At 49.5% G+C, this 27,277-nt stretch overlaps 1 protein-coding gene across 1 annotated transcript in view; it reads right to left on the reverse strand.

The window, feature by feature from the left end:
• Window positions 1-24,586, reverse strand: part of Add2 (adducin 2) — a 36,996-nt gene extending 12,410 nt beyond the window's left edge. The window contains exons 1-10 of the mRNA XM_059256776.1: window positions 24,379-24,586; window positions 22,563-22,701; window positions 16,295-16,446; window positions 15,807-15,887; window positions 12,582-12,731; window positions 10,633-10,776; window positions 7,971-8,069; window positions 3,360-3,536; window positions 1,186-1,443; window positions 83-202 (exon numbers count right to left, since the gene is read on the reverse strand). Of these exons, the coding sequence (XP_059112759.1) occupies window positions 83-202; window positions 1,186-1,443; window positions 3,360-3,536; window positions 7,971-8,069; window positions 10,633-10,776; window positions 12,582-12,731; window positions 15,807-15,887; window positions 16,295-16,446; window positions 22,563-22,701; window positions 24,379-24,561 (1,503 nt within the window). The 5' untranslated portion in view covers window positions 24,562-24,586. The remainder of the gene's footprint in view (window positions 1-82; window positions 203-1,185; window positions 1,444-3,359; window positions 3,537-7,970; window positions 8,070-10,632; window positions 10,777-12,581; window positions 12,732-15,806; window positions 15,888-16,294; window positions 16,447-22,562; window positions 22,702-24,378) is intronic.
• Window positions 24,587-27,277: the final 2,691 nt, after the last annotated feature.

Genomic DNA, 27,277 nt, shown 5'->3' on the forward strand with positions numbered 1-27,277 from the left:
GAGTTCCCCCAACCCAGGAACTTGGCTTGTGCTTCTGGGACCCCAGATTCCTTCAGAAAAGCAAGGCGGAGAGCAGACTCACCTTGTTCCTCATGTCCAGCACTTCTTGGGGGTCGGTGTAGAGAGGCACAAATTGGTTTGGGTTTTCGATCCGTATGGGCATGCCGCTGCTGGACTTCTCCACCTCGTCAGCTTTCATCCACTGACAAGACAAGGCAGGTGAGTAAGAGTGGAGTCCACAGGCTGGGGGGGGGGGACACCACCATGGGAGGCCAACCAGTCATTCAGAGTTGTTCTCTCTTTGGGTCAGAGCCGAGATGAGTGATAGATGACCCAGATATCAAGGAAGGCCAGTGGGCCATAACGAACATCAGAGAGGAGGGGCTGAACCTTGGGCAGGCCACCCCTGGGCTTCAGGTCCAGGTGACTGGGTTTGCATCTGGTAGAGACCTATTCTGACTGGCTGTGGCCACTTTTTTGTTAATGAAAACTCAAACACAGTGGGACTGGAGGGATTGCCCAGTGGTTATAGCACCTGCCATTCAAGCACAAGGGATTTGGATGGGTGGAGAGCTCCCCACCCCACAATGACTCCAGCCGTGGAAGGCAGACAGGTGATTCCCAGAGCAAGAAAATGTAACCATAATATCCAGCTCTAGGCTTATCTCCAAAGAATAAGATAGAAGAGCTATTGAGGATGATTCCAAACATCCACCTTGAGCCACATACATGTGCATCCATGTACATGCCAAAAAAAAAAAAAAAAAAAAAGCACATTGACCTGTGAAAAACAGAAAGGAAAAAAAAATCAAATAGCAGTCTGTGTGAGTGAGGAAAAAGGGAGAGGAAAGGTCACACCTGCTCACCGGCCCTCCTCCTGGGTTTGAGCCAGACCCTAGGCCAGTGTTGGGCACCCTCCCAGGAGTTTCCCAAAGGCTCCATGGTTGTGGGGTGAAACACAGATCCTAGTCTCTCTTGAATCTATCCTGATGGAAGTATTTCAGTTCTGTCGCCCTCTGGAAAAACCTGCCTCTCACACCCCAAACCTCAATACAGGGGTTCAAAAAAGAGGTGTTAGAGGCTCTGGGGCCTGAGCACAGCCTACAGGAACCTGGAAGACTGCACAACTTGTTCCCTTCCAATACAACCCATCCCACCCAGGCCGTCCTGACCTCCCCGTCTCACCGTGGTCTTGGGCCGGGGACTGCCCATGTTCCTCTGCACCTCGTCGGCCACGTTCACACGCAGGTAGGTGTTGGGCGTGTTAAGCCAGCGGGTCTTCTCCTTCTGCTGTTTCTGGGCATGTTGGCGCAGGGCAGGGACTGGGGCACCGTCCTCTTCAAACACGAAGGCAGTGACTGTGGCCGGGATCTCCACTTCACTTTTGTGTTTGGTTTTCTCTTGGACAAAGGGGTGCCGGTATGTGTAGCCTGTTCTGTAGCCCTGAGAGGACAGAACCAGAACCAGGTGTTGTGGGGGTGAGAGGGCCACACCTGGACTCAGTTCAACCCTAATTATCCACCAGACAACTGAGAAGCCAGGCTAAGGTCACAGGACTTGTAAATTGAGATGGGCCTGCCCACTCAGGCTCATCATCCCAGCTGAGCAGGAAGCTGAGGCAGGAGCATGACAAGTTTAAGGCCTGCCTGGACTACAGAACAAACTCAAGGCCAGCTAGGTAACTTAGCGATCCTCTGCATGAGCAAAAGGGCTGGGAGTCAAAGCTCCATGGCTTGACTCATGTGAAACCCTGAGTTTAATCTCCAGCACACACACACACACACACACACACACACACACACACACACACACAAAAATGAGTCCTGCTTAATGCTAATGATTTTGATGAATTTGTAAGTAGTATTGCTTTCTACTACAATAATAATAATAATAATAATAATAATAATAATAATAATAATAATACTTTTGCAGTGCTGGGGTCTAACATTATGCCATACCAGACACTCATTCCATACCAAGCCATCCACTCAGTATCCAATGTTTTCAAAGTAGCTACATGAAGATAAAAATAACTTAGATTTAAAATTATAGATAGATGTGTGTCCTTGTGTATATTTGTGTGTGCATGTGTTTGCCGGTCATAGAACTGGAAAGGGGATCATAGTGAGGAGGAGGTACACAGAGTAATGCATGTATGTCACAGGGAAGCAGAGGTGGGGACTGAGGGAAGGAAGAGGAACAATTAGAGGGGCAATAGGTGGGGACAGCAGGGAGGTGGGAGAAATGAGAACACAATGATGCATAAGTATGACGACACCATGAGGAAACGCGTCACTTTGAATGCTAACCTTAAACATTAATTTTAAAATAATGTCAAAATAGAGCTGGGTGAAGCTCCTCAGTCATTCACAGCACCTTTCCCCAACATTCCATAGTGAAATCTATCTGATTGCATTAGAACCCTCCTTTCTCTCTTCTCTGAAACTTTAAATGGAATCTTCTGCTTCTCAAAGCTTTGGAAGGATTCCTGTAGGAAGCCACCCACAGTCCTGGTGCTTCGTTTAGGGGCAATGATTCAGCACACAGATGTTGCCAGGAATCCCCATCTCATCACCAAATGCACGCTTCATCATTATAAAGCCTGCCTCGTGGTCAGCCTGGCAACAGGATGAGAAATGACTTGGAGGGAATGACAGGAGGAAGAGTATTAATTATTGCAATGACCTTGACATGATAAAGTCAAGTGACCTTGAGGGTGAGGAAGGTGAGTCGAACAGGAATGTCCTGAAATGGGTTTCATTCCTCACCTCTCTGAACAGTCCCAGCTCCCCACTCTACCCCTTCCTCTTGTGCCTGAAGTCTCTCCTCTGAGTTTCTGTATTATCAACCCAGTCATTAGCTCCTAGAAGGGGGATGCTGTCTTGTACCCTTTAAGGAACCATCCATTTGATTTTTATGGGCTGTCTCTTTCATTCACTGCAACAAAATAATGTAAAGTTACTGCTTGGAATAAGGAAGCTGGCTATGTGATGGGCTTTCTGTAGAAACACTGTGACATTAGGGATGGAGCAGGATCCACTCCAGAGGAGGCATGGGCTAATGGATATTGATGATGATGATGGTGATGGGCTGTGGATATGAGGAGAGGCACTCAGACTTGACTGAACTGCTACTTCCCATGAAGAACACAGACAGACGTGAGGATGTCTCAGCACTTAGCAGAGGGAGGCATGGCGAGCAATGGAGAAGACTATTACTCAAGTGAACACAAACTCAAGGCCTTCACCAACTGAACCATGACAGAGGCAGCTCTTGCATGTCCCTAGTGTTTTGAGCTGCCCGGTCCTGTGGGCTCGGCCTCCAGGGAGTGGTCTGAAGGACTACACCAGAAAACTCACTAAGTTGTCTAGCATCCTCATGAGGGCTTCGAACTCATGCTCTCCCAGCCGGCTCTTCTGCATGGGCCCAAAGGTGCTGCCTGCCCACTGCACAGAGCCCACCTCATGCGGCCTGTGTTTCTCTTGCTCCAGGAGGATGAGGTTCTCAGTTCCTCCAGCGCTGGACAGAGCCGACACCTGAAGAGAGATCAGAGCACTTAGTCAGAGGTGTATGAAGCCCTTAAAATGGCTGTGGTATGCACAGGGGGCAGTAGGCCACAGAGGAGAATTCAGGATCCAGAAAGGCCTAGGGAACTTGAGGGAAATATCTGGACACTTGTTGGTCATGCACTCATTGTCATGGAGCAAAGTATTAGTAATTCCTCTTTAGGTTTAGTTCTTAGAGAACCCAGAGGGAAAGAAATAACAAGTGTTAAACCCCAGGAATGAAACAACACAGAGGACTGAATTGGTATCTGGGATATAGCACACCTACTACCATAAATGGTACCTAGGATATAGTACTCCAGAGAAGTAATCTGTATCTAGGACATAATGCCTCCGAAGAGGAAAGGCATGCCTAGGATGCACTGCAGAATTGTAATTATTTCTGGGGAAGATGATCCTGGAAAGGGCTCCAAGGGGAACTATTCATTGTTTTATAGACAAGGTCTCATGTAGTCCAGGCTGGCCCTGAACTTGCTCTGTAGTCTAGGCTGGCCCTGAACACCTGTGTTTCCTGCCTCTACCTGCCAAGACCTGGGATTAAAGGTGTCTGCTATCATTGTCAATCTGGATCTTCAATCATTGTCTGTAATATGTTTTCTTCAAGAGGAAAATATCTGAAGCAAACGGCCATAAGTACTTGTTAAACATGAGTGACAGTGTCATCATCGTGTTCTATTTGTTTTTCCTTATGTGTGAGTGCTGGTCAGCTCTAAGTCAATGTGATATAAGCCAGAGTCGTTTGTGGAGAGGGGATCCCAGTTTTGAAAATGCCTCAGTTAGATTGGGCTAAGTCTGTGGAGCATTTTCTTGATTAATGATTGATGTGGAGGGCCCAGCCCACTGTGGGCAGTGGTACCCTTAGGCGGGTGGTCCTGGGTGCTCCAAGAAAGCAGGCTGAGCCAGCCATGGGAAGCAAGCCAGTCATCAGCACCCCTCCATGACCCCTGCATCAGCTCCTGCCTCCAGGATCCTGGCTTGAGTTCCTGGATGATGCAGTGTGTGACCTGAGAGTTGTAAGATGAAATAAACCTTTTTCTTCCCAAGTTGCTTTTGGTCACAATGTTTTATCACAGCAATGGAAAGTAAACCAAGACCGTGTGAAACATAAGATCTCTCTCTCTCTCTCTCTCTCTCTCTCTCTCTCTCTCTCTCTCTCTCTCTCTCTCTCTCTCTCTTGTCTCTCTGTGGTCTCTCTCTCTGTCTCTGTCTCGACACTTGAAAGGAATAAGGGGAGGGGACTCTTAGGCCAATGACCTTTGTCAAGAATGCTCCTGGCATAGAAAGAAGCCAGAAGAATTTTCTACAGTCTTGTTATCCAAGATGTACGTCCATATCCCCGTGCTGGGGTGGTCATTCACCAGGTCCAATGTCAGCATGGCACAGCCAGGTGTGCTGCAGTGTCGACGACTCCCCCCACTGTCAGAGCTCCATGGGGGGGGGCGCAGTGCAAGTGGCTTCGGGCAGCATACTTAACTATCAGGACAGAGCTATGTGTACAGAGCAGGCAATTTAGAATAATCTTAAAAGCACGCGTGCATTTGACCAGCCTCTGTCCTTCCCAGTCTCATGCTTAGCTAGTGGTACAGTCTACTGAGCCCTGCATCCCTGTCATCCAGAGGTTCTTTGCCAGGTTTGGCTTTCAGGGAGGGAGAGGGACATCTAAGCCCATGTCACTACAGCAGTGTGTTAACACGCTCACATCCGAGAAGACTGTCCCCACACAAGCTCACTTCCGGGAGCTGCCACTCCGATGACCTAACCCGCAGTGTCTGATGTTTCAGGACGGGTTGGGAGTCTGGGTTATGGTTTTGCTGGCGTTTGTTTTCACCAAAGATAAAAGCGTCCATTTAGTTTACTGACAAATGCATGCACATGAGCTCCACGCATCTAGGCAGCACCTTGAGGACCTGGTGTTCCCCTGCACCAACAGATGACCTCACGCTATTTCTTGAAGGTGAGCTCATCAGACTCCCTGAGGTGAGCCCCGTCACCCTGGGAGAGGAGGGCGCCACAACACTTTCCAGTGCCTTATTACTCAAGATAGATGTCTGCATGTCTTTAACTGTCCCCACTGTCCCCTGCTGCCCTGGAGAGAAGGGAGGGTCTGGGTGTGTTACATCACCTTCTCACCGTGTGCCTTTGGACAGCTACTTACCATATTTGTGCTTCAGCTCCCACCTCTGTCTAGTGAAAATGGCAATGCCCTAGCTACCTCATTTAAGGCAATGTGGTAAGTATTTAGAATGTTCTGCAGCCTCAGGAGCACCACATGGATGCTGTTGCTAAGTTAACAGAGGATGAGAGGCAGCCTCCCCGGGACTGGCTGTTAATGGAGGAGGAACGAGGGAGAGAGCACCCACAATCTTGCCCCAGCCGCCTCCTTCCATCTCTTCCTCCAGCAGTTTCCATGGCGATGGGTAGCAGATGGAGAAGAACTGCCTGTGCTTCCCATCTGCCTCTCCTCAGCGAGCAGGGAACTGCCTCTCAGCGAGCAATGACCCACTTTTCCAGAACTCCAAACGGATAGGCGAAGAGAACATTGGGCCCAGGAGAGCTGAGCAGGAGCTTGGGCTTGGGCCACAGACATGTCCACAGTCACGTTCACCTGTCCACCAAGGTCACCGAGGGAGGAAGCAGGGCCCACGGTGGACACAGAGCTCCAGAGCTGGCTGCCTGAGTGCAGTCCTGGCCATAGCTGCAGGCCGGGGCTTCTGCCCTCACGGGTGCCCCATCCTTTCCTTTTGCTCTCCCACGTCTTCTAGCTTATCCCTTCCTCTAGAAGCCTCTCCATCCTTGAAACTGACAAAGAATCACTGGAGCTTCCTCGGTTAGTTGCCAGAGGGATGTAAGTGGGCGAAGGCACATCGAGCCAGTCCTGGGCAGAAAGTGACAGCAGCTAGGAGGCTGTTAGGGGCCAAAACTAACTAACAGCTCTGCCCTATGGCCACAGGTCAGAAGGTTAAACTGCCCAGGGGTCACTTGTGGGTCTGAACCTGGGAGAGGCCTCTTCACTGTGGATCTACAGGGGACACAGCAGCAGCTCTCTCCAGCTGTACAGAAGGCTGGGATATCTTTGCAGAGAAGAGCTTTTCCAGTGTGCTATGCTCTCACAGGAGCCTCTGAAAAGGTGTGGTAGGGATCCCTTTACAGTCCGGTGTGAGGAAAGATAGAGTCTTCCCTTGAGAGCAGAGGTTCTGCCAGTTCTGATTTCAGTCAGTGGCCTGAGCATGGGGCAGCCTTCTTAGTTGAGGGAGAAGGCAACACACCAGAGACATGACCTGGATCCAGGGTCCCACAGTCTCTAATTGTGACCATTGCTGTTTCCTGGGATTCTCACTCCATTCCCTGTAACATTTATTCATCTCTGGATTTACAGTCACCTCTGCAACACTGCCCTAAAGCCCACTGGAAGGGCACCACAGGGCCCCGGCACCCCCATAGTGCTGTGCTGATCTCTCCTTTCCCCAAGTGACATGGGGAAAGGCAGTGCTCTTCCTTCGGTGCTGCTCTGCCGGGCCAGGTGGGACAAGGCAGAGAGCTGGCTTGTCGTGGAACTGCAGCCTCTGCGTCTGTCAGCTAAGCAATGTCACCAGCTCTCCTAGCCTGGAGAGTTATTCCTCCCAGCAAACTTTGACTCATGCCAACATGAAGAAAACAGGCCTCCAGAGGGCACATCTCTGCCCCAAGGATGCACAGCCAGGGCTGGAGATGATGGAGCTAAGGTCATGAGTCTATCCAGGGCTGGGTGAGCCCCACTCCCAACCCCACCAACCTGTATACCACAGAGTGCACACTCTTGTGTGCTGACCTGCACCATAGAGCTGCCTGTACCAGCGTCCCTGCTGCTCTGGGGGCTCTGTGGTCACTGACGCCTCCCACCTAGCTGTCCCTTTCCAGTGAGGGGACTGGGAGATGAGCTGGCTCCCTGAATACCCTTGGGGGTATCTTGGCTGTTCTGGTTGCTATGACAACACTGACTGGCTCTCTGTCCACTCCTCTTTCCATGCCTGACCACACTCCTGGCCTATGTACAGCCACCCACATTCCATTCCAATCCCTGGCAAAACAAGAGCAACCTTTGTCTGTGTCCCCCAGTACAGCCTGGAGTAACAGCCACACTGGGTGACACAGGTGTGATAGGGCTTTTGTGTGTCTTGTGATGGTTTCCCCATCCTGGCCTCAGGTGCCCTAGATATGAGTAGTACCAGTGAGATGGTGTGATGACTTTTCCAGGACGTGGATCCCACTGTAAGCAGGAAACTGTGGGAGTTAAGGAAAGTGTTGACTGGCGGTTTCAGGGAGTTAGGCTCACAGGACCCCACCTGACAGCTAGCAGGGACTCCAGTTCCCAGGCACCCCATCAAAGCCAGCTCCTGAGGCTACTTCCCAGAGCGCCTTACGTACCTGCACCTCACACGCAGCCTGTAGGTGGAAGACCTTATAGAAAGCCTCCTCCACGGTGTCACCCAGGGCGACCATGCCATGGTTTCTCAGCACCAGGATCTGTGGAGGAGGAAAGAGCCCATTAAGGTCAAGCCTTTGGAACTCCCCTTCGGGGCCAGCAAGATGGCTCAGTGGGAAAAGACATTAGTCATCAAGTCTGAAAACCTTGGTTCAATACCTGGGATCCACGTGGTGGAAAGAGAGAATAGACTCCTGCAGATTGTCCTCTGGATTTCACGTGAGCTGTGGTGGTTTAAACTACCCCACCCCCACCCCAATACCCCATGCACACAAACTAAATGAATAAATAAAAATATATAATAAAATCAACTTTAAAAAAATAAAAAGCTTCACTCCTAAGAGACGTTCATCTTACCAAGATCGACTCCTACCCATGAAGCCCCTTCCCCAACTCCCTGCTCTTCCTCTGTAATCAGGAACTCCACTGCTAATCTAAGTGCAGTCTGAGCCCTGGGCACCCAACTCCAGGAAACAGAAAGGGCATTTGAAACTGATTCTGTGCAGCTCAAGTAACTTTCAGGGGCAACGCTTCCGTTTGGGGCCTTAGAGAACTCAGAAGTCTGAAAAGGCAGAGTGAGTGTTAAGTAAGCAAAATCATTTGATGCTCAGTATAGGACTCCAACCTCAAAAGTAGCCTTCTGCCCCATGACTTAGTCAGCTTTGGTCAAATCCAAGAGGATGATACTCTGAGAGGAGGCTCTGCAGGAACAGACAGCCATAGGTCATCTCGCTGGACCTTGGGGTTTCGCTCCACGGACCTGGCTCCAGTGTCTACAGTTCACTTCAAGTCAGTTTTTCAAAAGAGGAATTGGAGAAGCAGAAAGTCTCCTGGCTAACCGAGGCAGATTCTGGGCTAGAACCCGGGGTTCCCAGCCGTGAAACAGTTCCTGATCTGGCAGGGGCAGTGAGTAAGGGAGTGAAGAGACCAGAAACATGTTTAGATCAAGACTCCCCAAGGGTCAAGTTCTCCTTCCTTCTCTGAAAGAACTATTCATGGTTGGTTTTACCCTCAGCAGCTTGAAAGCCAGGCGAAGCCCATGTAGGAGTTGAGACAGAGATCTATGCATTCAGTCCGTCCCTGCAGAGGGCTCAGAGCATCTCATCCTCTCTTGCTAAGAGTGGCTGGAGTTCTTTCCTCTCAAATACCAGAGACTTAGAAAGAGCTCAGGGCTCAAGTTCATAAACAGAAACACCAGGAACATCCTCTCTTAGATTTCCACAGCCCACACACTGCTGAGGAGACTCTGGGGCTGCTGGGGGAGAGTAGCAGGCCCCCCCGCAAGGTAGAAATGGGGAGGCAGGGACTCAGGAGAATTAAAGTGGCTGCCCACTCAGACCCTGTTTCAAAGCCCCTTTCCAGTCCGAGACAGCACCTCAACTCTGTGCAAGCGGAAGGCCGTGGTTTCCACTTAAGCCAGGCAACAATGCACTCCTGCTCTCCTCTATCCCCTGGTAACTAATGAATGAATACAGTCAATATTAATGAATTAATATAGCACCCAGCTTTGGGGGGACTATAGAGAAACAGCCCATATATTAGACATAAGGAAGCGAAGCAGGCAGAAGGGATAATCTTTGTGGGAAGCAATCAGGCAATATGAAGTCAGACTTATAAAGTATGTCCCTGGAAATGTCGAAGGGGAGCCTCCACAAACCCAGAGGATTATCTGGAAGGATTTTCTCCTGGGTGTTGTTTCTATTAAGAGGAACCTGGGCAGGGAGGGGTGGAAAGCATTCCCTGTAAGGTCCAACCACAGAGGACTACTCAGGTAAGTTAAGCTATTCATACAGTGAGGTATGATTTAACAATCCGAGTGACGGAGGAAACAGACCCAGAAAGGCATTTGGTGTGCGTTGCTAAGGGGAAGGGGAACTGATTTCCTGGTTGCAGTTTGTAAGTCTACGTAAACAGCCTTAGAGAACACACTAGCATCCCAGAGCAATGTGGGAGACATGGCTTTAAAAAATTATTTTCTTTCTAAAATAAAAAATCGTCTATAAAACTTGGAGGCTGGAGAGACAGCGCAGTGGTTAATGGTGCTTCCTGCTCTTGCAGAGGACCCAAGTTCGATTCTGAGCGCTTGTATCAGGCTGCTCACAAACACCTGTAACTCCAGCTCCAGGGGATCTGACGCCCCCTTCTGGCCTCCACATGCATTGTATACGCACAAATAAATCTTAAAAATTATCTACAAAACAAATATTCTCCAGTGAGTACATGTTGCTTTGGGGATGTTAATGCTCGCTCTCTCTCTCTCTCTCTCTCTCTCTCTCTCTCTCTCTCTCTCTCTCTCTCTCTGTATGTATGAGCCAGAGGTGAATATTGGGCATCTTCCACAGTTCTTCTCCACCTGATTGTTTTGAGACACGGTGTTTCATTAAATCTAGAGCTCACGAGTCAATCACATTGATTGGCCACACAAGCCCAGGGATCCACCTGCCAGCACTGGGGTTACAGGTACATAACTGCCATACCCAGCTTTTTACGTAGGTACCAGGGGTAGAACTCGGGTCCTTGTACAGAACACTCTTTACCCTCTGAGCCATCTCCCCAGTCCCATGACATTAGCCTTACCACTCCAACACCCTCCCAGAAACAAACCTTGCAGGTAGGTCCAAGGCACTTCTGCAAGTTGATTCGATCTGCTTCCTGCTCCATTTCCCCATTGAAGTCATAGTAGGCCATGTCTCCCACCAGCAGGGCATTATGGGAGACAGGCAGGAGGCCACACTTCATAGCTGACACCTACAGGGAAACAATAGTTGCCTGGCACCTGCAGCCCAGGCCCCAGGGTGCACTGGCCCTCTCTCCTTAGAGCACAGCAGGCCAGCTCTGCTCGGGGGCCAGGGAGTGTGAGATGGTCATAGGAGGAAGACTATGCTCTACCCAGGCCCACTTTCACAGTGAGGGCTCTAAGGGCTTCTATCACTCGCTCATCACTCCAACAGCTCCAAGGACTTCTGGGCAAGCACACCTGAGGAGGCCCCTGCTGCCCAGCCCCAGCTCTGTTCTTGTCTGTGACTCTGGGAGAAGGTGGGAGTGGTGGAAATGTTTCCCCCCATAGTATGGCCCTGGGGCAGTATGAATGCAAGGATCCAGGGCTAAAACGTGGGTTGGTTCCTGTGCTCGCTAGGTTTGTGTCAACTCAACACAAGCTGGAGCCATTTTAGCAGAAGGAACATCAGTTGAGAAAATTCTCCTACCATTTGGCTTTCGGGCAAGCCTGTGGGCCATTTCTTGACGGATGATTGATATAGGAGGGCCCGGCTCACTGTGGGTGGTGCCACCCCTGGGTTGGTGGCCCTGGACGCTATAAAACAGGCTGGGCAACCATGTGGAGCAAGACAGTAAGCAGAGCTCCTCCATAGCCTCTGCACCAGTTCTTGCCTCCAGGTTCCTACTATGGGTTCCTGCCTGACTTCCCTGCATGATGGATTACATGTTGTAAGATGAAACAAACCCTCTCCGCCCTGCTGATTCTGGCCATGGTGTGTTATCAAAGCACCAGAAAAGCAAACACATACAGTCTCCTGTTCCATCTCTCATTAAAAGCAAATAGCATGGTGAGGTGCAGAAGGGCATTACTATCTTGCTCCACTGCCCCAAATCAGCCCAAGACTGCATACATACACCATTGAGTCTTGGTCCCGATTGTGGGAGGTCTATGCCCTGTGTTTCCCTTAGAAACCAACAGGCTGGTGCTGTGTGCTCTGCCCTACAGGTATGTGGTCTGGTGTCAGCAGGAAAGGATGATGGTCAAGGCAATGCCCAGTGTCTGCCATTTCTCCCAGTGATACTGCAGTGTTCTTTGTGCACATGGATCCCTGTGATTGCTTCCTCTACTCTCCCCTAGGTTTACTGGACCCTTCCCCAGACCTCAGCTGCCCTGAACTAAGAAAAAGTCTGCAGACTCAGTTTCCACCAGCTTATTGTCCTGTGCCAAGGTCTCTCATCTGAAGAGAGGGGGTCATGTGGGTCATGTGGGGACAGGCCAGCATGAAGCCCAACAACATTGCCTTGGGTAGACACTCATGGCTACGGCAGAGTGGGAGAGTCTGTAAAATGTGCATTCCTTGCCTTCACCTCTCACCAAGCCCTTGGTAAGTGAAAGGAAGGCTGGAATAGAGCCCTACACTGAAAATTCACTCTCTTGGCCTGAGTTCCAGATCTTTCCAGAATCTTTATTTTTTAACATTATCTTATTTTTTATTTTGTGTGTATGGGCGTTTTGCCTTCATGTCTGTCTGTACATCACATGTTTACAGTGCCTACAAAGACCAGAACAGAGGGTGTCAAATTCCGTGGCACTAGGGCTGCAGATGGTTGTGAGTGGTCATGTGGGTGCTGAGAACGGAACCAAAGTCCTCTGGAAGAGCAGACAGTGCTCTTAACCACTGAGCCATCTCTCTGCCCGCTTTGCAGAATTTTTAAATGATGACATTGCTAAATCCCAGAGGATATCTCCTCAGGGAGAAACAGGTGCTCTGGGCTGGCTGCCACAGGGAGTCTGGCACTGGGTGGAGCTCAGGGGGCTGGGAGGCCTTCCTTACCGCGGCTGTGGCAGGGGTGTGCAGGTGGATGGCACAGCGCACGTCAGGTCTGGCGGCATAGATGGCTGAGTGCAGACTGAAGCCTGTGGTGTCCACGGGGAAGCAGCTGCTGCCCTTCTCCACCACCTCTCCCAGAATGTTCACCTTGATCTGGGCAGTGAGGAAGAGAACGGACTCAGCAGCAGGCAGCCAGGCTCCTGTCTTCTTCCACACATGGACCCAGGGCGTCCCCTGCCCATGTCTAGGGGTACACACAGGAGTAATGGCTGGCCTTGGTATTGGGGGACAGCAACATGGAATCCTGCCTGCAGTGAGTCTTAAGAGGTGACAGGTGGTGATGATTCTGCAGGGAAAGTGGTGGGGCAGTTTCTCAGACTTTATTATGCGTTACTTCAGGAGCTGTCAAAATAGAATCTACAGAGAGGACTCAGCACGCTTAGCATTTCCCCACATGATGTCTAGGCTATGGCCCACAACCCCATGCTGAGGAATGAGCTAGAGGACAGTCAGTGATAGAATCCTCTAGTAGCAGCTGAGGGGATTCTTAGATGCCAGCAGAAACCTTCCCAGAGGACATCACGTCTAAGCTGAGCCATCTCACTGTTGAAACATCTTAACATAAACAAAGGTAAAGAGAATGATATACTGAACACCTTTCACCACTCACAGTAAAGGGAAGTATTCTAAGGGACCAATGGAAAGAAGTCACTCCACAAGACTAGCAGGTGGCTTGGCTAAAAAGCATTACATACAGTATGTGTGTAAAGGAGACATCAAGAGAGAATGGAGTGGGGAGAGGAGTGGGGGTGAGTGAGAGAGGGAGCGAGCAAACAAGAGAGAAACAGAAAGACAGAGACACACAGAGAACACACAGTGAGTGCTGGTGGGAGAAAGAGCACATACATGCACGCACACATACACAGAGTCACACACACATACACACAAACACACACACACACACACACACACACACACACACACACGCACAGTGAACAATGCTTGTGGCTGGCTGTGGGGTTCCTACTTAACAAATGGATTCACAAAGCACCAACATCAGGGAAGGCTTTCTGTGACTGATCAGACAAGTGACCTCCTGAGTAGACATGGTAGGATGTTTCATCCTCAAAGTACCCCCGACCAACTCTCCCAGCACACTGCAAGGCCCACCCCTCAAAGACCCAAATCACTCAACACAAACCCAAGCTCTGAGGCAAGGTCCTCCTAACACAGTGGTTCTCAACCTTCCTAATGCTGCAACCTTTAATAAAGTTCCTCATAGTGTGGTGACCCCCAACCATAAAATTATTTAGTTGCTACTTTATAATTGTAATTTTGCTTCCGTTGTGAGTTGTAATGTAAATATCTGATATGAAGGATATCTGAGTCATGACCCACAGGTTGAGAACTGCTGTCTTAACACTTTAATGGGCATACAATCTAGTCCCCAGGCACTCTGCAGCCCAGCTCATTTGACTACAATTATACCTTTCACACTAACAAGTTAGATTTTAGTTTCTTTAAAAAAAAAAAATGCTATGCAGTGGTTGTGTTCACCTTTAATCCCAGCACTCAAAAGGGAGAGGCAGGTGGGTCTCTGTGAGTTCTAGGCCAGCCTGGTCTACAGCAATAGTTCCAGGACATCTAGGGCTATGCAAACCTTGTCTTGAAAAACCAAAAGAGAAAAAAGAAATCACTGTCACTTTGGCCCTCAAAACAGAAGCACCTATAACATCCCAAGTTTAGCACACAAGGTGGTTCCACAAATGGCCTCTCACTCCATCCCCAAAAACCCACAGACAAAAGGGAGACCAAAGGACAGTGCCATCTTGGTGTGGGGATGGGCACACTATCGGCATTGTGTGCTTAGCTGCATAGGACCGGCATCCAACAGACCCCTGCTGCAAACCTCTTCATGGAGTGAGTTTTACAAAATGAACCTAGCTTTGGAGTGGCCTCACACTGGCTGGGTGTGACGGCAGCTCCCCCAGCTCATGCTCCTGCTTAAAACAAGGGCTTGTGCTCTGTCTGACTCCCCAGTTCCTCAAAGCGGCCAAGTCAGACGCCCCACTCTGGGAAGGCCCCTCTCTGGCTCATGTATACCTTATCTCGTTGTTGGACCTGTGACTTGTCTCATTCAGGAATCTCCACAACCTAATAGGCTAGCAAGCAGTCCTCCAGCGCCTCTGTCTAGATGAGAAAGCACGAACTCTGAGGACTGCCTGGGAGGCACAGGCTTGGCTTGGCCTCTGCTGCTGAGCAAATTTGTAAAAGAAGCCAACTGTTATGCAGGGAGTGAGGCTTTCTTCCTTACCAACCACATTCCCCTGTGGAGGGTATGAGCTGCACATCCATACACAGTCACCCATGGTCTATCCATACCCCAGGCCACCTCAGCCTGCTGGTGACCCCTACGAGTCTGTCTACACCCCAGACCACCTTCTGCTTGTGATCCCCCTCAAGTCTGCATCTTGGGGTCAGACCCCTTCTGAACCTACCGCAGCCAAATGCCAACTGCCTCTGTCTCCGGGACACTGCTCCTCGACCCCCAGCTCCTCATCCTCCATCCCAGCTTCCAGCCCAGCTGATTATAGGCCCACTAAGCATGCAAGCCCAGAATTTCTTTCACAGATCACAGACAGAGAACCGAGCATTTGTCCTGACGTCTGCTGGTCTCCATCCACACCTCTCAGGGCAATCCAAGAAAGGACACAGATTGTCTTGCCTCCACCTCCAGAGTCAAAAGGCTGATCCAGACTTGAAGTCTCTTGTTCTCCTGCTCCAATGTGTTCCCATTCAAGGAAGCTTTCCTCATAGCACATGGTCTAACCTCAAAGCAGGAATCTACCCAGGACTCCAGGTCACCTCCCATCCCCTCCCCCGTTCCCCTGTGTTTGCTGTCTGCACCCTGATCACATCATGCCCGAGGCACCCCCTGTGTTTGCTGTCTACACCCTGATCACATCATGCCCGAGGCACCCCCTGTGTTTGCTGTCTACACCCTGATCACATCATGCCCGAGGCACCCCCTGTGTTTGCTGTCTACACCCTGATCACATCATGCCCGAGGTACCCACTGTGTGCATGCATCGTCTCTGCCCAGGGAGAGTGTGAGTTCCACAAAGACCGGGACAGTAGGCTCTGACTGGAGATGAACCTGTTCCTCCAGGGTCCACGGGTACTGTCACCTTAGTAAGGCTCAGCCCTGAGATGCAGGCCTATACTTACCAGGCTAGATGCCGTGACCTCACTGCAGGAAACCCCCTTGGGGCTGATCAGGAAGTGGTCCTGCTCCTTGCTCACTCTCATCTGGGAAGACAGATAGGAAACGCAGGGCCAAGCAGAGAGAAGGAGGAAACACTCTTTAAATCCCTGTCTCCCTGAACTCACGGCACCAGGGCTTTCTCCAGTGAACCCTCCTCCACTGAGAGATGAAGAGGTTTGGTCTTTATCTGAGCTGTGGAAATGGAGCTTCCAGAGGAATCTCACAAAAATTAGGAAGAGCCCTGGATACAGGAATCCAAAGGGGTATCCACTGGGCAGGTCCTTTATTCTGTTCATCATAGTGGTTAGCAATCTTGGAAAAGGCGAGCAGATTTTAACCAAGGCCCACTAACAGTGTTCGGCCACGCTGAGGGCCAGGAGTCTTCCTCTCAGGTTTTGTGGGCATAGGAGTTTGGGAACTGGGGGCTGGGCACAGGGCACATGCTCCTCACCGTGACATAGGTGTCGCTGAGCTGCGCCCAGCCATAGAGGTCCAGGAGGCGGTAGACACTGCTGATCTTGCACCGCATAAGCCTCTCCCCCTTGGCCAGGTTCAGGGAGTCAGCAGTGTGGAGGTCATTGATGGGCGTCATCATGGAGAAGTCTGCAGGGATGGGAGGGGACAGCACATCTCCCTGAGGACGGGAGTCCCTACCAGCCAGCTTGCCCCATGCCCCTCTAGATCTCACTGACTGATGCCACCACTGAGCACAAAACACTCCCTGCCAGAGGATCAACCAGCCCTCAACTCACACCTACAGGAAGAAAGGTTATAAAGTGGCCATGTGTGGCTTCACTCAGCTCAGCCGAGTGAAACTGGTGTTGCTTCTGGAGGAGAGCCAGACCAAGAGCTGGGGATGTAACTCGGGTGGTACAGCACTTGCTTGGTGTGCACACATCTAGGTTTGATCCCTAGCACTACGTAAAATATGGTGATACATATCTGTAATCTCCGCATTCACTTAGGAGGTGGAGGCAGGAGAAGTTCAAGGTTGTCCTGGCTACAGAGCAAGTTTAGGATCAGCTTGGGCTACTTGAGACTCTGTCTCAAGGAAACAAAGAAACAAGCAAACAACAACAAAACAACAAAAAACAAAACAAACAAAAACCCCAAAGCCACATCAAGGCTCAAAGCCGGGAACAAAGTGTTCTTGGAATTTCAAGGTTGCATAAGCCCTAAACCAGGGCATTGGGTAAATGTAGGAAAAGGTTTCTGAATGGGAATGTATGCAGATGAGCGTTAACTTTACGGGAGAAGCGCTGCTCAGAAGGCTGTCACCGTGTCTTGAGTGACCCTGTGATAGAACATATTCTGTGGCCTGGAAACAGGGCACATAGAAAGCCACATCAGCCAGGAAGAAAGTTCCTCATCTCCCTCCACCCCCCAAGTCATATTTGAGGGCCACAGACCCCAGCCAAGGCCAGCTAGAGAACTGCGGTGTACACCCCAGCCGAGGCTGGCTAGAGAGCTGCGGTGTAGACCCCAGCCGAGGCCGGCTAGAGCACTGCGGTGTAGACCCCAGCCGAGGCCGGCTAGAGCGCTGCGGTGTAGACCCCAGCCGAGGCTGGCTAGAGAGCTGCGGTGTAGACCCCAGCCGAGGCCGGCTAGAGAACTGTGGTGTAGACCCCAGCCGAGGCTAGCTAGAGAACTGCGGTGTAGACCCCAGCCGAGGCCGGCTAGAGGGCTGCGGTGTAGACCCCAGCCGAGGCCGGCTAGAGCGCTTCAGTGCTGGTAGCGCACGTTTCTGTTAGGGCAGCAGCCACAGGGTCATATGTTACTTTTTTCTAGGAATTTGGGGGAAAGGCTGAGAGATTTGGAAATGGGTCCGTGTGTGTGTGTGTGTGTGTGTGTGTGTGTGTGTGTGTGTGTGTGTGTGTTAGAAATCTTGTCCCCAGAGCACCCCAGATGTAGGAGCCGATGGCCAGTCTATCGCCTTAACCATGATAGTCACTGCCTGTGAGCTTCAGGGCAGCAGAGGGAGGCGCATGAGTTAAGTGGCTGGAGAGCTCACTGCTGAGCGCACACTGCTCCTGTAGGGACTCGAGCTCAGTTCCCAGCACCCATGTCAGGTGTATACATGTACACACACACACACACACACACACACACACACACACACGAACACACATCACATTTTCTTTTAAAAAATAGACTGGTTAAATAAAAATTTTAAAGGTCATATTATTATCAAACCGGAAGTTGGGAAAAATAATCTTTTCTTGGGCAAAGACAGCCATCTTCAGGTCATTTTATATGGAGTAAGGTTATACAGTGAAGTAATAGTGACAGTGGATGTTTATACTCTGAGTGTTATTTTGTCAAGACTGGTTGGGTATGGGGGCACACTTCTGCAATTCCAGTACTCAGGATGTTGAGGTAGGAGAATCAAGGCCAGCCTGGGCTACCCAATGAGACCCCAATGAGAACAAAACACGAAGTAAAATATATCCTAAGAGAGATGAACCGTAATGAAATGGACGGCTCAACCTTCACTTGTGACAAAATCTAATAAAAATGGAAATCTAGATTAAGTAGAGTGTCCTGGAGCTTGTCCTTAACCATAGATCATTTAAAAATAATTATATTAGATTGCAAAAAGCTCTCACTAAATCCTTGACAGGGAACTTAAGCAGGACATGTTTTCTAATGCAATGAAGCCTGACATAACAGATCTATAGAAGATCATGCATTCAACTGCTCAGCAATGAGAAAAGACAGCTCATGGAATAAAAGCCAGGTCAACTGGGGCTGCTGCTCAGTATGTGCTTGGCATGTGGGCAGCCACGGTTCAGCGCCAGAACTATCAAACATAAACAGGACCAAAGCAGCAGCTGCAAAGTGTCCATTGCATGAAGCCAAATGATGCTCAGAGGTTCACAGCCCCAAGTGTCTCCAGCACTGAGCTAAATATGAAAATATACCAAATTCATTTTATCGTAGAAAAAACACAAAGGACAAAACCATCTATAGAAAAGGTTCTGGTCAGCTCTGGTCTGTCAGATACAAATCTAGACACATCTAGGAAGAGGGACTCTTATCTGGGGAATTGTGTCCATCAGACTGGCCTACAGGCAAGTCTGTGGGCACATTTTCTTGCTTATAATTGATGTGGGAGGGCCCAGCTCATTGTGGGTGGGGCCACCCCTGGGCTGGTTGTCTTGGGTTGTTCAAGAAAGCAGGCTGAGCAAGCCATGAGGAGCAAGCCAGTAAGCAGCACCCCTCCATGGCCTCTGCTTCAGTTCATGCTTCTGGGTTTCTGTCCTGCTTGAGTTTGTGCCTGACTTCCATCGATGATGAACTGACATGGAAGCCAAATAAAGCCTTTCCTCTCCAGTGCTTTAGGTTGTGGTGTTTATCACAGCAAGAGAAAGGAAACCAGGACAGAACCCTTCTGGAAAATAGGAAGTACGAAACCAAAGTGGGCCAGGTGTGGTAACGTGCCAGGTGTGGTAATATCCACCTCTAACCCCAGCACTTGTGAGGTGACGCAAGAGGATTGAAAGTTCTTGGCCAGTCAGAACTATGTGACTAGACTCTGCTTCCCATCTCCTCCCACAAAAGGCTAGGCATAGCTTGGTGGTGCAGTGCTTGTCTAGACTGTACAGAGCTCTGGGTTTGATTCTTGTGGCTAGAAAAGAAATTAGTAATCAGGAAAAAATTTAAGACCAATAAGTAACTCCAAGAATTAGTGTATAAGACCTATGAATAAACAAACATGAGTTACTCAATAAGGCAAACTGAGAACACACAGCAGCAGAAGCCAGCCGGGTGCCATCTCAAAAGCCCAACAATAAGGAGAATACTGTAAGTCACTTGGTTTTAAAGAGAATCCATTGAAATAGATAATTTCATATCAAACATATGACCAAAATTTAATGACACAGCAGCAAAATAAAAATTTAAAACTCCAGATAAAACCGATGGGGGCAAATGTCAAGAATCTCAAAAAATGTTCCAGATCTGGATGACTTTGCAAGTGAGCTGCAAACCTTCAAGCGCGATGATCCTGCCTTGTTTAAACACCATCAGGGCAAGGAGAGAGCTGGAGTCTCCCCGGTTCCTGTTATAAAGTCATGACTGAATGCTCAACCTCACATGAGAATATGTGTACACAGATTCTAACAATAAAACTCAGAAGAGGATTTTTTAAAACAATGAAGAAGGAATCAGGGCCAAGATGATGGCTTAGTTAGTTAAGCAGTTGCCACGCAAACAGGGAGACCTCTGCTTATCACTGGAACCCGTGTTTAAAAAAAAAATAAGTCAAGTATGTTGGGACACATTTTTAATCCCAGCACTGGGGAGGTAGAATAGGGGGAGCACCTGGACAGCCAGCCTAGCTGACTTAGAAAGTTCCAGACAAGTGAGAGAACAGGCCACTGAGAGACCTTTCCTCAAAAGATGTAGTGAGCTACTCCCAAGGATCAAACCCTAAGGTTGAGCTCTGGTCTTCACATGCATGTGTGCTTACATGTGAACTTGTGTGCCTGTACACACACGTACATGCACGCACACACACACACACACACACACACACACACACACACACACACTCACTCGTGCGCGCGCGAACACACACACACACCAGAGACCAGATTTGTTTCATGTATTTCAAAAGAGCCCAATATTCAGAGATCTATCACTATAACTCATTGTGACAATTGTTCAAGGGGGAAAAAAGGAATCAATGCCCCAAATGCATTTTATAAAACTTAAAATCTATTTCTGAGAAAGAGCTATGATGAGCTAGAAGTAAAAGACATTTTCTCAACATGATAAAGAACAATGATCGCAAACTTTGTGGTTAAAGAATTCCTCCATTAAAGTCAGATGCAAGACAAGGGTGACCATTCTCTAAATTACTAAACATTCTAAAGCCCGAGGGAATAAAACCAGTAAACTAGAAGAAACAAGCCCAAGGGCAAAATGCTAACAGATGGAGGCAAAATAACAATGTTTGCAGATGACTTGATTTTCTATATACGAAACGCAAGGCCAGTTAGACGGCTCAGGGGTAAAAGTGCTTGCCACCAAGGGCCTTACACGGTGGGAGGAGAGAACCAGCTCCCGTGGGTGGTCTTCTGACCTCTGTACTCACACTATGTACACATTCATACGTACATACATGCGTACATATGTACGTACGTTAGTACACACACACACACACAGACATGAATGAAAAATTAAATAACATGTTCTTAAAACCCAAGAGAATATGTGTGTACACATTCAAGAAAAAATTTGAGTAAAGATTCATTATGACAATGAAGTTATATATTATTTCCTGGATGAGCTTAAGGCACAGCCAGACTGTATAGAAATAACTAGTAAGCTCTCCTGGTAGACATTATAGACCCAGCAGAAAACATACCTTGCTTCTGAAGATTCTAAGTCAATTCTCGAAAATAATTTTTCAAGGTTGAGATAAATGGGTGACTAACTACAGTCCTTTGTCCTGCTGTCTAGGCCCGTGGCCAAGGGGAGAAGACACAAAGGAAGACAACAGAGGACTGTTCTGTAAGAAAATAATCTACAATATGAGAAATGCTGTGAATAGAGTGGAAAGGCAAAGGAGGAACTGAAAACAAAAACAACTAATACATTCGACATGTCAGAGGGAAGGAGCATTAATTTATAAAGATTAGAAAACTTATATAGTGAGAGGAAAATTGGCAAAGTATGAAAATAAACATTCCATTGTTTAAAAAAAAAACAAAAAACAGTTGAGGTTCTAGGTACAGCTCGTCTCAGGGGAAAGGAAATGGTAAGTAACAGTCTGAGAAGAGGCCGAGGAAGGTGGCGCCCACCACACTCTGTTCCAAGCAAGGCTGGCTCTTTCTCGGGATGGCCAAGGGACACAATCTGCATCACGCATATGCAATTTAAATATGTCTTCAAGCACATATTTAAATTCCTCTAGCAATTCCTACAATTTATCTTTGGAGGACAGTTCAGCTATTTCAGCGTTTCCTCATTATAATTTATCTTTAAAAGACAGTGGTGCATCAAATAATTTACCAGGATGTTTACCACATTGCAGTTCATAATAGCAAAAAGCTGAACACAATCTAAATGTCTAACAGGGAGCAATTGATTCAATGGCATGCAACCACAAAAATTATATTGCAGAACCATATTTATGAGGCAAAAAAATATGCCATTACAATTATATGTGTAATATGATTATATTCAATAAGCTATCCATATTAAAAGAAAAAAGTTGGAAAGATACATCAAAATATTGCTGACAGTGATTTTGGAGTTCTCAGAACACAGTGGAGTGGGTTTTGGCTTCTCTTTCTCTAATGTTTTCCTTAGCTCCAGCCATCCCGCTATACATCGGAGTCATATGGAGTGAGGGCAGCTTTGAGGCTGTGGGCAGAGCTGCATATTCCAGGAAGGAAGCCCACACATAGTCATAGCTCCTCTCACTGCTCAATAGCCACCATCCTGGCTGGCCTCCTGGCTCCACTCATCTCTTCTGGTCCCCTGAAGTCACCTCCATCCTTCCCATTCCTGGCATCACAGGCAATTCTCCTGTGGGTCTTTAATTCACAGCAACATCAGAAGCAGAGCCAGGCATCTCTCTGCCCAGGCCTGCTAATGCAACTGCAGCTTGGCCATTGCCTAGCAACCGAGCTGCTTCTGGTGCTTCCTCCTCCCTTCCCTACCTCATCCCTCCTCCTCTGCTCCTGGCAGACACCCAGACACCCACATACTCATGGAAGAAGCTGGGAAGACTGCGTGGGAGGTGCTGGCCATGAAGTCCGCGATCTGTCGTAGCGCCCAGATGTTGGAGGAATTGTTGCCCTTCTTCATCTGTTCCTGGATGAGACCTTCCAGCTCCTCCCTGAAAGACTGTAGCAGGCCAAGGGGTTGGTACCCAGTCCTCACGGAGAGCTAAGGGGCCCAGCAGGTCCTCACAAGAGGTTGAGGCCCCACAGACCCCTGGGGATTGGTGCCCAGCTCCTCACGGCAGGACTGAGGACCCTGCAGATCCCTAGGAGCTGAGAGCAGAGCAAGCCCTGAGGGGCTGGTCCCTGAGCTCCCCACAGGGGATGATCTCCACCCACTCCCCTCCTGTAGTTCCTCACAGGAGGACAACTCCTGCAAGTCTCCAGGGGTCTGGTCTTCCAGCTCTTCAGAAAGGGCTAAGGACCCTGAAGGTTCTCCAGAGGTAGGTTCACTAGGCCCTCAGGTACCTCCTCAGATTGTTGTATAGGTTGTTAAGGAGACTGTGGGGGTGGACCTGGGCCCCCATTTTCTTTGGAGGTAGTCTAGATTCCAGCTCCCTTCTATATGAGTGATGGCCAAGGCCATACCAGGCATGGCAGGACTTCACTTTAGATAGAATTAACTGGATGAGAAAGTATGCCACCTCCCTCCCCATTAGCACATCCAGGGCTCTTCTCACATGCCTCAGTTTCTCTGTATTCTTAAGGGTGAGGGAGGAGATGGAGAAGGACTGGGGGACTTTTGTAGCGACTCCCACTGTGGTGTGCGGCATGCACTAAGCTCTGTGTTCAGCTCGCTACAGTGTGAACTTCTTATCTTGCTGGCCAGGTGGTGGGAGGAAACATGGGAGGAACAGGGAGCTCTATGACACTGAGGATCCTCTGGAAAGCAAGGCTCCTTCGTGGTCCCCATAGCCTGCCTCACCCACTAGCCACGGCTGGAGCTGCTCCACTCCGCACCCCTCCTGCGACTCTCTGCGTGTCTGGCGGCTGCCTCAACGCCAAGGCCTTTAAGAACCTGCTGGCTTCCTCCAGGCCCTTGTCACAGTGTCACAGAGACCCGGCTCATTCCTTCCCACTCCTCTGAGCAGTGTGTGTGCTCCTGGTGAAAACTGCCCACGGACTATGGGGTGCCCTGTTCCAAAAGGCCCTGGAGAAGTCAGCTTCCTTCCTGGGCTTCCCAGCCTGCATCCTACAGAGCCCCAGGCGCCATCCCCCAGTCCTCCCTCCCTCCCCTGCTCTTCTTCCCTGTCCAGAGGTCAGCAGCACTCTTACCTGCTCAGTCACCCATCTCTTGAGTGTACTGCCTGCCCGGGGAGTGAGCTCTGAAGCCAATCCAGCCAGGTCTGCAGACTCTAGGTCAGGCTGGCTCCTGTCCCATTGTTCCCCTTAACTCCCTTCCTCAAGCCCAGCTGGACATTCAGACACTACGTGCTGCAGTGAACAGCATACTCCACGCTCCTCAGCGAAGGGTACCCTAGGCCAGCCCCCTTATGACCCATCCTTTAGTTTATACAGTCTTATCTGTTGCCTGTTGCAGGAAAGGAGAACTGGAAACCGAATCTCAAATGTGCCATCAGAAACTGGGGCAGGGGTCTTACCTCCACCACTTTTTGAACCAGAATTTATGCACACCCCCAGGCCTCCCCTTGACCAGTGGTTAGGGAGGCAATCAGACACCCACATGGCCAGGCCCATCTTGTTCAGCAAGCCTAAACTTCCAAGACCCTGAATGAGGGAAGAGGAGCCACTGGTCTTTCAGGTCCCTAGGAAATCAGCCCTCCCTGCCCTGCCCACTCACGGGGCTCTGCAGGATCATGGTGACCCGCTTCTTCTGCTCCATCAGGTTGAAGTCCTGCCTCAGGTCAGCCGCGCGGTTGCGAAGGCGCAAGTATTCAGGGTCATCTTCAGAGAACCGGTCAAAGTAGTGCTGTCCTTGAGAGGGTGGCGGCGAGGCCGCCTCAGGGACCGTGTCCTCGCTCATGTTCCTGCTAGGACTTCAATCCACTTCTGGAACCCTGTAGAAGAAGGCTAGGTGGGACAGGCTGGACACAGGCTGTGCTCCTAGTGGCCAGCTGATTGCTGAGGCAAAAGGTGGTGTGATTCTCCATGCCCTGCGGCTACTTCCAGGTGAGAAGGCAGGTTGCCTCCTGGGATGATGACCCATAGAGGCTGCCAATACACCATCAGCTGCTGGGTAGATAAGGGTCCAGCTTAGCTGATCACGTGGAGTGTTAGAGGAGACTTCCTGGGGTGGAGTGGAAATATAGCTTGTAGCCCTTTCTGAGTCTTTCTGAGTTGGGTCCCTACATAGTAGGGCAGAAGCTGCACCGGTACCCATGGCACTTCAGTAGAAGGCTGACCTCAATGTAGTGGGTTAGAGTGTAGTTCATAGGAAAAGTATTTGCCTAGCACATCTAGGCACTGGCTGGGGTCTATGCCCAGCATCTTGGACAAATTATATAAAGAACTTTTTTTGTAGGCCTCTTCAAAAGCTATAGTTGAGAAATTCACTAAAGAACACTACTGCCAGGAACCAGGATATAGCTCAGGTGAGAGAGTGCTTACCCAGCACGCTCCAGGAGTTGGATTCTATCCTCACCACTGCATAAATGGGGCATGGGGGCACATACCCACAATCCCAGTATTCAGGCGGTGGACACAGGAGACTCAGGCATCCAAGTCACTATCGGCTACATACAGAGTTCAAGTCCAGCCTGGGATACATGAGACTCTGTCTTTTAAAGAGCCCTGCCATGGGTGCCATCTGACTGATCCTATTGGGCAGATGTTTGGCAACAAGAGATGGGATGAGGGACTGGGGTTAGGAAAGAATGGAGAGGAGGAGGAAGGTATGGAGGAGAGAAAACTCTCTTCAAATTCAAAAACAGACTTGGCAGGGTGCATGTCAAGCACAGAGTACTTGAGGGCATCCAAACAGACCTGTCCCTTTCCTCTAAGTCAAGCCTATCTGACCTTGGGCTTCTCCAAGCCACAGTCATCTACAAACTTCAAGCTTGAGAACCTCACATTGAGTTACACCAAAAAAGTACAATAAAATCTCACAGTGTTTTAAATAAGCTTATGACTCTGTGTTGGACCTGTCCATAGCTGTCCTGAGCCCCATATCTGTTCTAATTGCAGAGAGGAGCCTGGGGCTGGGGGCCACTTCTGGTGAGCAGGTCTGGACTGGAAGTCAGACGCCTGCACTTTAACCAGCCCTGTCCCTTGGCACCTGGATGGGCTCAGGGGTCTCTTTCCCTCTCTCATGGGGTGGGGGGGGACACAGGATGACCACTGGGCTCCCTGTCAGCTCAGACCATACATGGTTGTGGAAGTTGGAGACAGATAGATCCATGTAGAAGAGACAGGAGGATGGAGGACCTGGATGTCCTGGGACAAAGGAATTTCCTGCCTCCCTAGCCCTAGAAGCCAGTGCTGAACACTGTGCCTCCACTCTGCCCCAATCCAGCTCATCCCTGGACCTTGAGGGTAAGAAGGGATGGGAAGACAGGTACAGAGGACCCATCCCACCCAAGCTATGAAGACATGTGAGGGGCAACAGATTCTCTGGGTTGTAGCCAGAAGTTCTTCCATGGGTCCTACCCACTCAGCGGCCACTGTACCTGGTACCACTGTAGCAAGCCAATCTCCATAGCACTTTCAAAGCCTTGAGCCTTGGGTCTTTTTGAAGTAGAAGCAAGCACCTCTGCCCCATGAGTACCCTGGTGTGATCATGGACATATGAGCTACCTACACCCCAACACACATCCTCCTTGGACTCCAGGCCACCAGTTCCAGAAGCACCAAATTTCCTGCTTCTCTGGGCCTGGGGTGCTGTGGCCCAGCACAGCTGGTCCTGAGTTCTCCTGACTTCAATCCGTTCTGTCTCACAGAAAGACACTAGTCGGCTCATCTCCACTGCAGAGCAGCTGTCCTGTCCTGACTGGCTGCTCTCTGGCCATCTTCCTGCTCAGAGCTCAGCCCGTGGTTCCAGATGTACTCCCATGAGAATAGCTCTAACTCTGTCCCCGTGGATGAGGGATTCTGTGAAAGTGAGGCACCCTTCCACAGTGCCGGTGGTGACCAGTTACCGGAAGATGGCTTAATGGGTAAAGGTAGCAATGCTGAAATAAACCCATCTGGGTTCAAATCTCAGCAATGTCACTTAGAAGCTGTGTGGTCTTTGGCTAGTTCACCTAACCACTGAGCATCAGTTAAGGGATAGCAGAGTTTGGTATGTGAATACTTAAAACATGGTACATGGCCACTGTGATCAAGTCTTTGTCTTTAATCTTACTAGGTACCTCTGAGGGGGGTGTAATCCTCTCCCATTAGGAACTTCATGAGGAGAGGCAGTGAGTCATCTGTAAGCACACTAAATAACCATAATGATGTGTTTTAGTCCAAGAAGCCAATTCAGTCTTGAGTTCTATTAACACAAGAAACACAGGAAGGAAAAATGATGCATCAGCCCAGAGATCACTGGGCCAGCCATGATGGAGGCAAGCTTCTGGGATGCTGCCTTAGTTCCTGCACCAAGATTCAAAACTCCTTTGGAATTTGTTAAATGTCCAAAAGATAGGATTTTTTGTTATTCATCATGATTTCCTTCCAAGGAAACTGGAGTTTGTGCTTTAAAAAAAAAAAAAAAAAAAAAGGTGCTATGGGCCCTCAGATAGCTTCCAGGGAGAGTCTGG

Source organism: Peromyscus eremicus, chromosome 3, assembly GCF_949786415.1.
Source record: "Peromyscus eremicus chromosome 3, PerEre_H2_v1, whole genome shotgun sequence".
Classification (NCBI taxonomy): Eukaryota; Metazoa; Chordata; class Mammalia; order Rodentia; family Cricetidae; genus Peromyscus; species Peromyscus eremicus.